The sequence below is a fragment of the Protomyctophum parallelum genome, assembly GCF_964188405.1.
Source record: "Protomyctophum parallelum genome assembly, chromosome: 8".
In the NCBI taxonomy this organism is placed as follows: domain Eukaryota; kingdom Metazoa; phylum Chordata; class Actinopteri; order Myctophiformes; family Myctophidae; genus Protomyctophum; species Protomyctophum parallelum.
In genome coordinates, this window is record NC_139703.1 from 50,938,035 (window position 1) to 50,955,898 (window position 17,864).

The following is a 17,864-nucleotide window of genomic DNA, read 5'->3' on the forward strand; positions in this document are numbered from 1 at the left end:
AATCTCCGCAGCGCTGCTCAGCTCCGCCTCCGCAGCGAGCCGGCCACACTGTCTTAAAAAGAGAGAGGCTAGTGGAGACGTTCAGAGTGTTGCCATGTCCGCTTAATTATAAGCGACTTTAGGCTTGTTTTATATAGGCTACTAAGCCTAGTCAGGCTTCTTTTGGGCTTGTTTTCATAGACATGGTTGCTTGGTTCTCTTCCAAAACTGGGCAACACTGCCAGTGGGATGGTCGGTTTGTTTGTTGTGCTCTCACAATCACTTTAGTATAGTTAATGCAGAGATAAACAAACCAAATATGCCGAAATGAAAAACTACATTTAATGAGCAATGGAGCAAGGAACTCGACATCATAAAGAAAGGGAGGCTGTGTGAACATATAGGCTACTGGCATCATTCTATGTCCCACACCGATGACCATAAAACTGTATAAAAAAAACCACAAGAAAGAGATTAAACATAAAACATATCTAAACATGAAATAAAATAAATTGATTCTAAAATGAATGGCCTTTGTGGTACCCTATAATTTAAAAAGGTTAATTTAATTAGCAAATATATGTTCTCTGTGGACATAATGCTGGAGATGATGGTGGTGAAAATCAGGTGCAATAGTAGTAGTAATAATAATAATATATGGGGGGGGGATCTGGGAGGGAGGGGGGGGGGGGGGGTCGGGGGAGCGAGCCCAGCAAAAGTGTCCTCCTTTCTGAGGTCTTGCAGGTGGCCACCCTAATTCCAGATAACATCCAGACAGTGTATTACTCGGTTTCAACTCAATCATCACGCTAAAATATGTACCTGAAAACATTATAGGGTAGAAATAAGCCACATAACAGTAAACTGGTACAGCTGGCCGAACAAACACACACCACGCTGTTGCGCCTAGCATAGCCACCGTCCCTAGCTACCGTCCCATCGCCTGAAGGGATGCGACGCTCTGATTGGTTCAGAAACTTCAGACCGGTGTTTCATGTTGAAACACCATTTTCATGTTGTTCACCATTTCCGTTTCACTGCGCCTTTAAAATGACAATGGCCTGCCATTGAAGACAAGTGTGTGTGTGTGTGTGTGTGTGTGTGCGTGCGTGTGTGCGTGCATGCACCCATGGCATTGGCTGTGGCAACAGAGCAGTGATCTCTTTACCGAGTGAAAGTGATCCTGGATCAATAGGTGGGGGGGGGGGGGGGGGTTGGGTGGGCTTCAGGATGGAGGGATGAAGCAGGAAGTTGACTCGCATGGAAAGAGATTCTCTTTCTAGTTCAGTCTCCATTTGCTTTTTTTGTCTTTGGCTTTTCTGTTTCTGTTTCTCCTCACGTCCGTTCTTTGTCTGCCTCTCCACGCCTGCAATTTTTCTCTCTGTCGTTCTCATCTATAACCCATTCTGACCGGAGATCAGATTCTAAAAATGTCTATTACATCCTGACAGTTTCATCATTAACCCATTCTGACCTGAGATCAGATTCTAAAAGTGTCTTCGATTTTTCAAAAATAGCAGACCTACAAGCTCGTATCGCGCCACTCGGTGGCGCGATATGAGCTTGTAGATCTGCTATTTTTCAATAGCTAAAGCATAACATGATGCTAACACCAAAATGGGTGCCCGTTCAGAATGGGATAATCGATATTGTTCCCCTCCGTCTCTCTCATCCATCCGTCTGGCTCACTGACCTTTCAGTGTCCTATAGTGAGGTGTTTAGCTCACAAATCCAGCACAACACTAATGATACTGTGTGTGTGTGTGTGTGTGTGTGTGTGTGTGTGTGTGGGGCATCGGCAGGAAATGCAAAACTCCCTTTATTGTGTGTGTGTGTGTGTGTACATCGCATGCCTCGGCTAGGAACACACCAGGTGCGCCGCAAGCATAGGCACGCGTACATACACTGATTCTCTTCCGCTCCATGTTAATGAATGCAGCCGTTCTCACATGAACGATGCACTCGATCGTACAAACGTGGATATTTGTTTTAATTAATTCACACACACAAGTTTGTCCATGTGCATTTTTATCATTGAACTGTAGCCAGGTTCCAAACCTGTTCCCGAACTGTTGCCAGGTTTGGTGAGAACAGTCGCAGACAAGCCTGCGGCCTGCGGCCACAATAAAATAATCTTAAGGGTGTGGGTTTCCAGCAAAAAGTCTTTGCTCACATGCTTTATTGTGCATTGAGAAAATATCTTCCCGTACGTTTGGTGGAGCGTCCATGGGAGGCCGCTGGGAACAGCTGCATTCATTAACGTTAACATCTTTTAACACTAGGAAGTCTGAGCAGCCGTTCTGACCGAATTTGAGATTTCAACATTTATTTTCTTAGGGAAAGTTCCCCTTGCATGACTTTGTCTAAATATTCGATTGAAATCATCTCTGTTTTTTTCCCCATTTGAAACGTTTTGTAAATATGTTTTTAGGCATATATCTCTTACTCTTTTTTTGGAAGGAAAAAAAGAACAACAAAAGGCAGCAACGCGACACTCTTCCATGGCTATGTTGCAATATATGCCTATATAATCCGTGAAGTGTACATTTTCATTGGGTGTATAATAATGTATTTATAAGAGGGGGAAGAAAAAAAAAGAAAAGTGTGTGCGTGTAGTCAACAATGACGTCTCCAGCTGAAGAGGTGTGAACGAGTGGTGCGGGGGAGAAAGGGGGAGAGCGGTCGATTGGGCCGGAATAGTCAGACTGAGTAGTAGTGAATTTTTTTCAGACTTCCTAGTGTTAACAAAACGCCTCTTGTGGGTTCCTAATGTTACAGTAAGGGAAAACCTTGCATGAGTGTGTTTGTTTCTCATGGATGTTTCCTCAGGAAATGACAAACCATAGGGTTACATTGAGAAGTGCTGTATTTTTATGTTTTATGTTTATGTTGGCACATCAAATGTAAGCAGAATAATCATAGTTTGCGAGAAGATAATTATATTAATTATACAATTGGTTGGCTGCTCACATACTTTACATGAAAGGGCGAGAGGTTCATGCATTCTATATCAATACATAGTATATAGTACGGTATATACTATTCTATATCAATACATAGTATATAGTACGGTATATACTATTCTATATCAATACACAGTATATAGTACGGTATATACTATGCTACATCAGTAAGACGCCTGAGGGCACGCATCCGCCTGCGTGACAGCAGACTGCTGGGCGAGCGCTGGCGCTTTGGAATGGGGGGGTCAGATCAACATATCCGCCTGGGTGACAGCAGACTGCTGGGCGAGCGCTGGCGCTTTGGCAAGGGGGGTCAGATCAACATATGGAATGAATTCTGTACTGGCCATATATATGGAGCGTGTCTTGAGTGTACAGGGTTTGATGAGGTCAGATCAACATATGGAATGTCAGAACAGGTCAGCTCCATATATGGAGATCATAGTAAATGCGACTTGCGGTCGCAACTAATACTATACTATACAGTTAGTCTTTATACTACTACTATAGAGTTAGACTATGATGGATTTAGACACAGATATCCTCCTCCCACTTCATGTGCCAGCAAGCCAGCCTAATGGGGAGATGGGTTGATAATATGTACAGTAAATTGATGTCTTTACAGAACTGCTCATCTTTGCTATGATCAATCTACTCTGGCAGCAATTTGAAAAACCCATTCTCTCAAAAAATTATGACTGGTGATGAAAGTGAAACTCATATTGGAGCGATTCATCAATGATTAATTATCTTATTATAGAATTGTATTGCTATAACTTGTCATTATCCCATTCTGACCGGGCACCCATTTTGGTGTCAGCATCATGTTATGCTTTAGCTATTGAAAAATAGCAGATCTACAAGCTCATAGCGCGCCACCGAGTGGCACGATACGAGCTTGTAGGTCTGCTATTTTTTGAAAAATCGAAGACACTTTTAGAATCTGATCTCAGGTCAGAATGGGTTAATAATGAAACTGTCAGGATGTAATAGACATTTTTAGAATCTGATCTCAGGTCAGAATGGGTTATAATATAACAGGAGTTCTAATGACAGAGTTCAAACTCGGATCAAACTGATTTGTTCCTGTGAGCAAAACTGATTTGAGCTCATGCATGTCAGCCTCCATGTCTGAGGCTCATTTAGTTAAGTTATATTTCTAGTTATCTTGAAGCAGCCAACCATTCATGTACTCTACCGTCTACAAGGAATCAGACAGATAGCATCGCATCACTGCTGACCAGGGGGGCAGTCAGACAGATATTTTGTGAAGCCTGAAACTCCTGAAAGTTCATATAATGGCCTGTTGTGGCGCTGTCATTGGACCCAGAAAAACCCATAGCCTCATAGAAGTCCATGTATTTGGGCCCAACTTCACCTAGACTGTATTACCTTAATAAACATGGTCATGAATACTTTCTGCTTCCAGTCACTAGTTTAAAGTCTCATTTCTAATGTCATAATATTCTTTTTGGTCCCATTTATTAAAAAAAAATGACCATAAAGTCGCGCATGTTCTGAGGGGCGTGGCTACCGTTACAGTCTATGATCGGGAGTCCCCACCCACTCGAGTCAAAATAAAAACCAACAGAGAAGAAGGGGGGAAGTCCCGCCGCGTGTCTGGGCCAGCCAATGGCCAGCTGGGCCAAAACGGAGCCAGCCAATGGCCAGCTGGGCCCAAACGGATCTAGAAAGATGGCGACTTACAGTGCAGGAATAACAGGCTTCATTTTACGTCCATGTTAGACCCGGGGAACGCTTTGTCCATATTTTTTTACAGTCTATGTCTACCATCTACAAGGAATCAGACAGATAGCATCGCATCACTGCTGACGAGCACTGAAGGACTCTTGTCCATGAGATGGTAGGGTTTTGTGTTTTCTGGGGTGTAGTGTGCAAAATGAAAAAGATTTGTTGCGACCATAGGTTGCAGTTTACTATGAAAACCTTCAAACAGTCAGTCAATCCCTCACACTGCGTGACACGCTCCATATATGGTCCAATACATCATTCATTCCATATGTTCTGACCTCATCAAACCCTGTACACTCAAGACACTGCCCTGGCCCCCCCGCTGCCACCCTTAGATCTCCATATATGGAGCTGACCTGTTCTGACATTCCATTATGTTTATCTGACCTCATCAAACCCTGTACACTCAAGACACACTCCATATATGGCCAGACCTCATCAAACCCTGTTCACTCAAGACACTGCCCCCTGCTGACACCTTAGATATCCATATATGGAGCTGACATGTTCTGACTTTCCATTATGTTGATCTGACCTCATCAAACCCTGTACACTCAAGACACGCTCCAGAAGTACGGAAGTCATTACATAATGTTTGACCACATGATTTTGGAATTTGAATCCTGAAAAGTAACAAATTATAGGACATAATGGGCTTTCCACCCAGCTGTATCTGTATTTAGATGTACAGTATGCACATTGCATGGTAGTGGTTTCTACCAAACCGTAGCGGTTGAGAACTTTTGTCAGTCCATACACATTGAAGGCCTGTCAGTGTAGTGAAGCTTTACGTTGCCTGTAATTTATTGTGACATGGACGTCAAGCCTTGCAGTGCGCGCGTGTGTCTGTGTGTGTGTGTGTGTGTGTGTGTGTGTGTGTGTGTGTGTGTGTGTGTGTGTGCGTGTGCGTGTGCGTGCGTGCGACTCATAATCTGGTTCTCCATGTTTTGCTTTGTTGTTCAAGGCTACATATTGGAGGCTCCTAAAGCAGCTCATAGGACAGTGATGTTGACCAACATTGACAACATGCATTCTCTCACACACGCTTCGTTCCGTGATTTTGTTTTTTTTTACTTTTTTACCATGGTCCATTATTTCTCACCAAGACTGAGAAATCCACCCGAGGCTTCGGATTTGTTCTTTGGTGGTGCAGGTGGGGACAAAAACACCAGTTTGACGTCATCAATGCGCAGTACTGTTGCCCTGCAACGTCCCCTTCTCTTTCACTGAACTCACCCCACAACGTCCCCTTCTCATTCACTGAACTCACCCGACACAACGTCCCCTTCTCATTCACTGAACTCACCCGACACAACGTCCCCTTCTCATTCACTGAACTCACCCGACACAACGTCCCCTTCTCATTCACTGAACTCACCCCACAACGTCCCCTTCTCATTCACTGAACTCACCCCACAACGTCCCCTTCTCATTCACTGAACTCACCCCACAACGTCCCCTTCTCATTCACTGAACTCACCCCACAACGTCCCCTTCTCATTCACTGAACTCACCCCACAACGTCCCCTTCTCCTTCACTGAACTCACCCCACAACGTCCCCTTCTCATTCACTGAACTCACCCCACAACGTCCCCTTCTCATTCACTGAACTCACCCCACAACGTCCCCTTCTCATTCACTGGACTCACCCCACAACGTCCCCTTCTCATTCACTGAACTCACCCCACAACGTCCCCTTCTCATTCACTGAACTCACCCCACAACGTCCCCTTCTCATTCACTGAACTCACCCCACAACGTCCCCTTCTCATTCACTGAACTCACCCCACAACGTCCCCTTCTCCTTCACTGAACTCACCCCACATAGTCCACACAACGTCCCCTTCTCATTCACTGAACTCACCCCACAACGTCCCCTTCTCCTTCACTGAACTCACCCCACAACGTCCCCTTCTCATTCACTGAACTCACCCCACAACGTCCCCTTCTCATTCACTGAACTCACCCCACAACGTCCCCTTCTCATTCACTGAACTCACCCCACAACGTCCCCTTCTCATTCACTGAACTCACCCCACAACGTCCCCTTCTCATTCACTGAACTCACCCCACAACGTCCCCTTCTCATTCACTGAACTCACCCCACAACGTCCCCTTCTCATTCACTGAACTCACCCCACAACGTCCCCTTCTCATTCACTGAACTCACCCCACAACGTCCCCTTCTCATTCACTGAACTCACCCCACATAGCTGGCAGTCTTTTTGTATCTGACTGACATAGTGGACTTACAGTAGCTCTGTTCCATAGCCTTCCTGCTTCGATTCTGCCAATTTCTGCCCTGCAGTAAAGGCTATGCGACTTACCGGTTTAAATCTCAAATCGAAATCAGACCAGCCTCTCCTCTTTAGTGGAAATCTCACAAACGTTTGACCTACTCACCAATACAAACACGGGTTGTGTCAATAGAAAGACTACTTTCCTTAGTGGACGCACTCTGAGCCCCCCCCCCTCCCCCCCACCACACGTATAAACGGTACTTTTTGGCCAGAAAGGGATTTTTTTCCACCGGAGGAAAAATATGAGGCAGTTCTCTGGGCAATATCAGTAGAGGGCGCAGCGGAGTAACTAAAAATTTTTTTTTTGGAAAAAATTTCCACTAAAGAGGAGAGGTTGGTCTGATTTCGATTCGCAGAATCGAAGCAGGAAGGCTATGGAACAGAGCTAATAGTGGACTACTGAATCAAACTAGTGTTTACTTTTTTTACCGTAGGTTTTACTCTTGAGTGTCGATTTGGCACTAATTCTTTCAACAGTGAGAAAAGCATGGACAGAGTGTCGCTGGCTGACCTGTAACAGGTGACGTTATGAAATACGAGTCAAACAGGAGGCTGATAGCGGACAAAACATTCACAGAGCGCAGCAAATCAGGCTGTAAACCAGGTTCTCTCTCACGCACGCACACATGCACGCACGGCACGCACGCACGCACGCACGCACGCACGCACAGCACTCTCTGAGGGTTTAAATGTTGGAAACCGGCATCTCTATGTATCATATACATTTTGGAATCTAGTTGGTACATAAATCAAATTACACACACACACACACACACACACACACACACACACACACACACACACACACACACACACACACACACACACACACACACACACACACACACACACACACACACACACACACACACACACACACACACACACAGCGGTGTTTCCTCTGCTTTTTTCTTGAAGAGACTCGGGCGATGTCTCCATAAGCGCGGGGAGGCCCCCGCTGAGATTTCTGGGTAATTTATGAGCCGGCCTCTCCCATAATCCTTTACTTCACTAGAGACCAGGTTCTTTCTTGCACATGCGGCGTGCATGCTTACACACACACACACACACACACACACACACACACACACACACACACACACACACAAACACAACACACGCGTTAGCAATGCACCTGACTCCGCCAGCACATTCCCCTGTGTGTGTTTCCATTATTTTGATACAAGATCTCTTCACTGGTTTCCCCTTTCTTTCCCCTCCCTTTCTGTGTTTCCCTCTCTCTCTCTCTCTCTCTCTCTCTCTCTCTCTCTCTCTCTCTCTCTCTCTCTCTCTCTCTCTCTCTCTCTCTCTCTCTCTCTCTCTCTCTCTCTGTCTCTCTCTCTCTCTCTCTCTCTCTCTCTCTCTCTCTCTCTCTCTCTCTCTCTCTCTGTGTGTGTGAATGGCAGGGCTGTGCTGAGATGCCAAGTGTTTTGGCACGCTGTGTTTATATGCTCCTTCACTCTAGTGGGCGTGTCTGTGTGTGTGTGTGTGTTTGCCTTCACAGAATTAGGTCATTGTGTGCACTGCTCCTACATTCATGCACCATGGGTATACCCGGAACGCTCAAACACATTATTATTACTGTAATGGCAGACAGAAACCTTGTATGTCCATGTTTTTAACTTTTTTATGTTCTTAAAGGAGAATTCCATACTAAAGGGCTTTCTTACCTTTCTTTGTAGTTGTTACGTCCCCATCAAAGAGGTCCAGGTGTTATTTTGTGCAAAAGCTCCTTATTTCCCCTACCATAATTCCTAAATGAATTGCATTGAATTGAATGGGATGTATGGGGTATTGTGCTAATTCGCTTATTTCCATCGAAATAAGTAGTAGACTGTGCCGCTTGGGTTATTGTTTACATTATGAAGAGAGGATATATACAAAAAATATATAATTTTGAGCGATGGAAATAAGCGAATTAGCACAACACCCCATAGCCCCATTCAATTCAATGCAATTCATTTAGGGCTTATGGTAGGGGAAATAGCCAATAAGGAGCTTTTGCACAAAATGACACCTGGACCTCTTTGGTGGGGACGTAACAACTACAAAGAAAGGTAAGAAAGCCTTTTAGTATGGAATTCTCCTTTAACCTCACGTAAAGCCCTACTTCATCGTACAAGAGTGTCAAGCAAACGTATAGTGAAAATAGACTATCTATAATATGCTAGAATTGTCAGAAATAGTGAAAATACACTGAATTCACAACATGATGTATATTCACAATTCACAACATGTATATCTGCTATTTTCACTATTTCACTATACTTCTACAAAACAGATTGGGTACATGTGACAGCTGGTGAAAAGAGAGGGGTCTCACTCTAGTTTGTCCCTCTCCTTTCATTTTGTCTTTTCCCTGGCCATTTATTTCACCAGAGTTGTTTTCTGTCGCTTTTAGCGGTACATGCCGTGAAAACACGCAGCCTGTTTATCATGTGATTTCTGCGCAACATCAAACCGAGAAATGTTTTTGTGGCCAACCGTACATGCTTTTCTGACACGTCGGTAAGGCCACGATTAATGGCAAACGATGTCGTCAACATCATTATTTATGTTCGCACGCATAAGCCTCCCGTTGTATTACTGTTGCTTCTCGATGCCTACATGAACGGAGGCCAGTGTTGACATAACTCCACTCGAGGTCAGTGTAGTGTGCGCGCTCACGCATGTTTCCTGACGTAACGGCGTCTTAATGGACAGCCCATCAACGGGCGAATGATTACTTAACCGCTGGCCCCTCAATGAGCGCACATGTCAGTAATCAGTCAATGTTATTGTGGGCTGGAATGTGTGTGTGTGCCTGTTCGGCGCCATATGAATGACAATATTTCACTGGTTTTTGCGGTGTGAACTGCCAAAGGCAGCTCCGCCCTGGAGAAAACCGCCGCTTTGGCCAGAAGCCAGGGGCACACACCTCTTCTAAAATTCCGGAACAACGCTCCGCACGTCCCAAACTCTTCTCCCTTCTGGCTCCAAAACTATGGAATGCACTTCCCATCGCAGTCAGAACTGCAGCCTCACTCCCAACCTTCCGCCGTAGTCTGAAAACCCACCTCTTCAGCCTCCACCATGGCCCGTAGCACTTGCCCTAGCCCCCACGACCTTACAGGCATATATGCAAAGGCTCAACATATTGGGGGTTAGAGTATGTACAGTATGTGTACATGCCATGTGCATGGCTCATACTATATTTATGGTATCTAGGCCACATGTTTTACTATGACCTTGAAGATCTGTTGGCAGCACACACACACACACACACACACACACACACACACACACACACACACAGACAGACAGACAGACAGACAGACAGACAGACAGACAGACAGACACACACTCTCTCTCTCTCTCTCTCTCTCTCTCTCTCTCTCTTTAGCTTACATATTAACCCTTTCTAAACCAAAATGTCCGTTCACCTATGTGTTCACCTATGTGGCCATGATCACCAGTATATGACTGAGTACCAGTAGGGGCGCTGTTGTGCCAGAAACAGAGAGAGAGAGATAGTATTAGTGCTGCACTGTTGCCTGCTAATGAGAGAGAGCGAGAGAGAGAGAGAGAGAGGAGAGGTGAGGGAGGAGGGGGGGGGGGGGGGGGGGGGGGCTGCAGAGGGGAGTTGCACCACTCAGTTCACACAGGTGTGATTTTGTTTTTAGAAGAAACCAGCATGCGCCTGTTAAAGAAACACTACAGAAATTAAAGGTATATTCAGTGATTTCACTTAATTCAAATATCACTTATTTTTTTGTTTTGTTGTGATAATCCTCCCTACTATAGAGTGTGCTGACCATATAAGGAGTTCCTCCCTGTCCCCAGTTAACCCCTGGGGGTCAAAAAACCTTAGGTTTCGTTTTTGGCTCTCTATCCTGATTGGACGAAAGGCTGGGTCCCACAGCCAAAAACGAAACCTAAGGTTTTTTGAGTGAAATCACTGAATATACCTTTAAAATGCCTTCAAACCCAAGTGAAATACCCCCCCCCCCCCCCCCCCCCCCTGTCTTCACCTGCCAAAGCCTGATATAGGTTCTGTTGTGTTTGAGCCGGTTGGGCCCTCAGGGCTACTGTAGCCACCATACTGTAACTGTACTTCAGACAGTCTGTCCATACAAAATGGATTAACCCTTAAAACTCCACCCCCTTATTCCCTGTTGTCATGGGACCTGTGTGTGTGTGTGTGTGTGTGTGTCTAATCCAGATTGATGGATTTGGTGTGTTGTTTTTCCTCATGACAGCATGGTTGGTCATATAGGAAGAAGATGGGGAATAAATACAACATACACAGATTAGAAACACACAAAAGTGCATTCAGGTTGACGTTCTTAAATTGGGTGCGTGTTTGTTTGTCTCTGTGCGTGTCAGTCACCTTTGTTTCCGAGGAGAGAAAATGCCCCCTAGCCATTAGTGCTTACAAAAGAAAGTTGTTTCAGGTAATGGCTGTGTGTTCCTGTCACACACACTCACACACACACACACACACACACACACACACACACACACACACACACACACACACACACTGAAAAGAGTCTGAAATAGGTTCCAGTAAAGTGCCTTTCTCTCTATTTCAGTCTCTTTTTTTTTTCCTTGTGGTGACAATTGTTCGGCCATGGGGGAGAGGAGACGGAGATCTTTTGTTAACTCCAATAATTGAGCCCTCTCCTGTCTTGTCCTGTCCTGCTCTCTCCATTGTGTGTTACAGACCCTTTAGAAGGCTCTAAAATCACACTGTCTGAGACACATTCATAGAAGGTTGTGTGTGTGTGTGTGTGTGTGTGTGTGTGTGTGTGTGTGTGCATCTGTGCGTGCATGAGTGTGTGCGTGTGTGCGGGGTATTGACGTTTCCCCCAGATAATGTAGCCTGTGAAAGGGGGATGGATGGAGAGAGCGAAAGAGAGAGAAAGTAGGAGAAAAAAAAGATAGAATAAAGAGATATTGACATGTGCCGCGCTGCAAGCAATTTAGGCAGATAGGGAGAGAGAGAGAGAGAGAGAGAGAGAGAGGAGAGAGAGTGGGAGGAAGAGAGTTATCTGTCCTCCTGTGTGGATCAATCAGATGATGTAGTGATAAGACTGCGGATTACACTACCATTTACACACTCCGCATGTACACACTCACCTGTGTTCGCCCCGTTTAACAACACACACTGTCACCTGTCCAATCCCACTCCACCAGTTAGGCAACAACAGTTGTCTCCTCACCGTACAATATAATATACATCAACTCTAGTCTACGTCTGTCTGTCTTTCGTGCATGCACGCACGCACGCTTGTGCATGTATGCACAAACACAACACACGCACGCCCTCTCTTCCCCTTCTCTCAGGAGGCTGATTATACTTCCAAAGAGACCCTCTGGCATGAATAGTGAAGGAATCATGGGATCAGTTGATCACCGATCACCCGGGGCAACCGCTTACCTCCCCCCCCACCCCCCCCCCCCCCCCATCACAGTGGAATTCTCTACCATGTGTTAGTGGGTCACCCGCGGTCACCAGCACAACGTCACAGCCATGACCCCAAGCATTAGACTGCTTCAAAGTTATTGTTCTTAATAGAACGTTTGCCAATGGGAGAATAGGGAAGGGCGGATTGTAAATACCCTTTGAAAAGGCTATTTGACAAAAAAGATAATCGTATAGGGTCCATTTTGACACAAATCTAGATGATTCGCCTATATAGCCTACTTTGATACTGGATGTTGACTAGTTATTAATGCCGTTAGACTTTGGGTGTGCTGTAAATAAATTATACTCATGGAATGTCAAATTAATGAAATATTGTAGAGATTTCTTGAGCGACTTATTATTTAAAAAAATATCAAGCAATACATTTCAATATTTATGTAGAAAATTCCCTATAGTTGTCTCCACCAGGCCGAAGGCATGGGGGGAGAGTATGTTTTGCACTCTGTCCGTCCGTCCGTGTGTCCGTGTGTGTGTGTGTGTGTCCGTGAGCAGCTAATCTCGGCCACCGTTAACCCGGTCGATGCCAAATTTTGCACACACACTCCCTGGATGCCAACGATGAACCTCTGCCCCAAACTTTCCAGAACGGCCTGTTATAGCGCCACCAGGAGGCCGCTTTGTGCAAAACAAGTTTTTGCACAGTACACCTACAGATTTTGTCCAAACATCGCGCAAATTGGTACACAGTCTCTCTAGAGCCATTCAACGAAACCGGTCTTTCAGATTTCTCAGACTCCATCCTGATTGGTTAAGATTGGCTTCCAAAGTTCACAGGAGTGCTCAGTTTCAAACAAAATGCTGCAAATCATGAACACATCGCGTGATTTCCGTGAAATTGTGCACCCACATTCCCACTAGGCCGAGGACGAAATGCCACATGAACAATTTCAACTCAGCCTCAAGGTGGCGCTATAACTGGCCGAAAAGTGTTTTTACCTCTAACTGCACGGATCTGTGGATAACTTTGTATGCCAACTCCCTAGAGGCCAAGGAAAAACCTTTGCCTGAATTTTTTTTACTTTTGTTGCCCTTTTATCCAACCACCAGATGAAGGCAAGCTGCAATGTCCTACATTCCTATCCTGGTGGAGACCTGTGCCCAGAAGGGCACTTTTTCTAGTTATATTTATTTTGCCCTTTGTGTGCAGGCCTTTCAGGCACCTTGTAATTCTCCAGGACTTGGCTCATATTTTAGTGCAGGCCCCTGTATGGGCACCCTCCCTCAGTTGTTCAGGACCCCAAGTTGTGTATTGTATACTGTGCATCTTACATGCATACAGACAAACAGAAGCTACAGAATGTGCTCTTGAAGAAGTAGGTTACAATATAAATGTATTTGTAAAGATGTATGATGAAAGAATTTATATACATGTGTATATAAATTCTTTCATCATACATCTTTACATTTTCATCATACATCTTTATCTTTTGGACAGTAGGCTATATGTAACATATAGCCTACTGTCCAAAAGATAGTTTTTGTATGTTAAGTACCATGCTAAGTTGCTAACATTAGCTTCCTGATTCCCTTAGCTCATGAGGCTCCATTTAAGCTAACGTTTGAAACATGACTTGCATATGTCTGTAATCCCTTTAGTATGTGGTTCAGTGTGCTAAAGTTACATTACTGGCCTGTTACCTACACTACACTAGGGCCTCTATTGTTCACACCCAACTGTATTAATTTCATATCCCACATCTTGTATTTCTGGCCCTATTTCAGATACCATTCACTCATAAGCAACCCTGTATGTCTGTACAATATCAACAACAACAACAACAACAACATAACATTCATAAACACCATCAAGAGTCATCATTGAGTCCAAGCTCCCTGACCAGAGCCCTGTGGTGGGCATATGATGCATCATACACCCCCTAAGCATAGACAAGCTTGCTGCCTCTATTAAAGGCTAATATTTTTCACAGTTTCCATATAATATTTGATCACACAAACGGCACAAAGAGTCTTCTCTTCTCTTCTCTTCTCTTCTCTTCTCTTGCAGGAAAAAAATATTTTAACTAAAAAGGGCTTGTTTTACAATATGTCTTTGTAATCTTTCCACTTTTACTTACATATTGAACTGAAGCCATTAAATCATGTAAGCAAGGCCCCCAAATACCACCCCAGGCCTTATTGGAGAATGCAATCTGAACCGTCCTTTGAGATAGATTTCCTCTAAACTCCTATCTGTTTGTTTCCCCCTCCCTCACAGCCCCTCCAGATAGACGATAACTTCTGTGGCCAGGACTTCAACCAGCCTCTCGGTGGTACCAGCACCATCGAAGGCATCCCTCTCTTCATCGACAAGGACGACGGCATGACGTCTGTGGCTGCTTACGACTACCGCGGCAACACCGTGGCCTTCACCGGCACGCGCAACGGCAAAATGAAGAAGGTAAGGAAGGACAGACAGACGTACTGCGTCCTCCTCCACTCACGTTCTGTTTGGACTTTATATCTGTGTTGTGTTCCGTCACTCCGGTATAATCTTATGAGTTTATACAAAAACGTATTATTGAATAATTTCAAGACGAGCATTTTTTTTTTGCCACTTATATGTGATTTGTCAGGGGTTATGATGACTTCAGTGACAGGTTATCCATCTTTTATTTATCTCATGGATTTTTGTAGCTGGTGGAATTTATCAGGACTATTGTGTTTGAGTTTGTATGTGTGTCTGTGGGGGGGGGGGGGGGGCTTTATGGATGTAGGTTAAGTCTCTTCAGAGAGCTGCACTTTTACAGTCTAATCTTTATGCAATTTACACACAGCTCTCAGCGTGACGACGGCGCCTTTTGTCGTAAGATTAAACGCCGCCGACGACGCCCTTTTCTGCAGACTCTCCCATTACCAAACAGATAACACGAGGGCCTTTTAAAGCCATGTTCCCTTAACAAGCAGTTTAAAGCAACACTCCTACCAGTTCCGTCATCGATTGTCATGTTCCTCATGTCGGGGAGCATAAAAACGTTACAGCTAAGCACCACTTACAGCCTCGCGCACGAACGTCCACGATCAATTCAAACGTAGACGAACTTCACTCACTGCAGCTGGGAGGCAAGGGGAGGGGTTTTATGGCATTGTCTAATGTGCATGGATGGATGGATGGATGGATGGATGGATGGATGGGGCGGCGGTGGCTCAGGGGTAGAGTGCCTGGATGGTAACCGTAAGGTTGCCAGTTCGAACCCGGGCTCCCCCAGAGTTACTGTCGAAGTGTCCTTGAGCAAGACACTGAACCCCTAATTGCTCCCGATGTGCAGGTTGGTACCTTGCATGGTTTCCGCTGCCATCGGTGTATGAATGTGTGTGTGAATGGGTGAATGTAATGCACAATCTCTGTAAAGCACCTTGGATAAAGGCGCTATATAAATGCACCATTTAGTGGAGAGCATGGGCTGAGGGATAGGAGATGGGAAGGGGCCTGGCAGAGGTTCTGACATCTGGTTTCTGTGGGATCTTCTGCTGTGCTCGTCTTGGTCTGCGAGACGAGACGAGAGGGCTGCTCTGTCTAGTTGGTGTTTCTGACTGGGTGTTCCGCTGGGTCCATCCGTCGGTTGCTATGGCATGAGGCAGGGTGCAAATAATGCCTGACACTAAATGCTAGACGGTTTTAATTATATGTTTCTATAATAATTGGCTGCATCTCTAATGGTTGTGTGTGTGTGTGTGTGTGTGTGTGTGTGTGTGTGTGTGTGTGTGTGTGTGTGTGTGTGTGTGTGTGTGTGTGTGTGTGTGTGTGTGTGTGTGTGTGTGTGTGTGTGTGTGTGTGTGTGTGTGTGTGTGTGTGTGTGTGTGTGTGTGCGCTCATGTGATATAATTATAATTCCCCTGTATTCTCTTGTCTAATTCCCTTGGTTGTGATGGTGTTTCATATTGAAAATGGTCATGTTAATGACAGTGTGTCAGCGTGTGTGTTCCTGTGGTATAGGGCTGTGTGTGTGTGTGTGTGTTCCTGTGGTATAGGGTTGTGCGTGTGTCTGTGTGTGTGTGTGTCTGTGTGTGTGTGTGTGTTCCTGTGGTATAGGGCTGTGCGTGTAAGGCTGCGTTCATGTGAAACTGTGTGTATGTTATAATTGTAATTCTCTTGGATTATTGCTTTCTCTGTACATAACTGATGTGTGTGTGTGACCCTGTATCATTTGTGTGTGTGTGTGTGTGTGGGTGTGTGTGTGTGCACAGGCGTGTCTACTGTCTATGGAGGGCAGAGATCTCAGGGTAGATGTATAGCTCATTGGAATTCAGCCCCCTTCCCTGCACTGTTCACGACTTGACATCCTTTCAACATTATGAATGTATAATTGTGTGTGTGTGTGTGTGTGTGTGTGTGTGTGTGTGTGTGTGTGTGTGTTGTGTCACTCACAGTATGCATAATAATGTGAAGTCTTCTAGTTGCATGCATTTGCTGTGTGTTTGTATAGATGCAAATATGTGTTTGTGAAACACACGGGCACCTATTGACTGTATTCAACACAGCAGACATTTTGCTCTCGGTGGTGGCATTTCTTTCAATTTCATTGACTTAGTAGCATTTCATTGACTTAGTAGCATTTCATTGACTTAGTAGCATTTCATTGACTTAATAGGTGCCATGTGAATATGGTGAATTGCACACCTTTCCCCTCTCTCGTCAGCCTTTTGAAGGTTTCTTCTTCTTTGTACCGGTTTTGTCCTTGCCTGACTGAGGGTCTATGTATGAACATTGGTGTCATTTGGTTGGACATGTGGTTTCTGTTGGCAATGTTTTGTTATTGCTTGCTTTTCAAGGTCAAGGGCCTTTCCATTGTTTTGTTTATTGTCTCCACCAGGCCGAAGGCATGGGGGGAGAGTATGTTTTGCACTCCGTCCGTCCGTGTGTCCGTCCGTGTGTGTGTCCATCCGTCCGTGTGTCCGTCCGTGTGTGTGTCCGTGAGCAGCTAATCTCGGCCACCGTTAACCCGGTCGATGCCAAATTTTGCACACACACTCCCTGGATGCCAACGATGAACCTCTGCCCCAAACTTTCCAGAACGGCCTGTTATAGCGCCACCAGGAGGCCGCTTTGTGCAAAACAAGTTTTTGCACAGTACACCTACAGATTTTGTCCAAACATCGCGCAAATTGGTACACAGTCTCTCTAGAGCCATTCAACGAAACGGGTCTTTCAGATTTATCAGACTCCATCCTGATTGGTTAAGATTGGCTTCCAAAGTTCACAGGAGTGCTCAGTTTCAAACAAAATGCTGCAAATCATGAACACATCGCGTGATTTCCGTGAAATTGTGCACGCACATTCCCACTAGGCCGAGGACGAAATGGCGCTATAACTGGCCGAAAAGTGTTTTTACCTCTAACTGCACGGATCTGTGGATAACTTTGTATGCCAACTCCCTAGTTTACTTTTGTTGCCCTTTTAT

At 45.1% G+C, this 17,864-nt stretch overlaps 1 protein-coding gene across 1 annotated transcript in view; it reads left to right on the plus strand.

The window, feature by feature from the left end:
- plxna1b (plexin A1b) overlaps positions 1–17,153 on the plus strand; it is a gene marked incomplete at its 3' end in the record, with an annotated part of 29,153 nt that extends 12,000 nt beyond the window's left edge. Inside the window, exons 2-3 of the mRNA XM_083771197.1 lie at positions 14,681–14,863; positions 17,103–17,153. Coding sequence (XP_083627323.1) covers positions 14,681–14,863; positions 17,103–17,153 — 234 coding nt within the window. The remainder of the gene's footprint in view (positions 1–14,680; positions 14,864–17,102) is intronic.
- Positions 17,154–17,864: the final 711 nt, after the last annotated feature.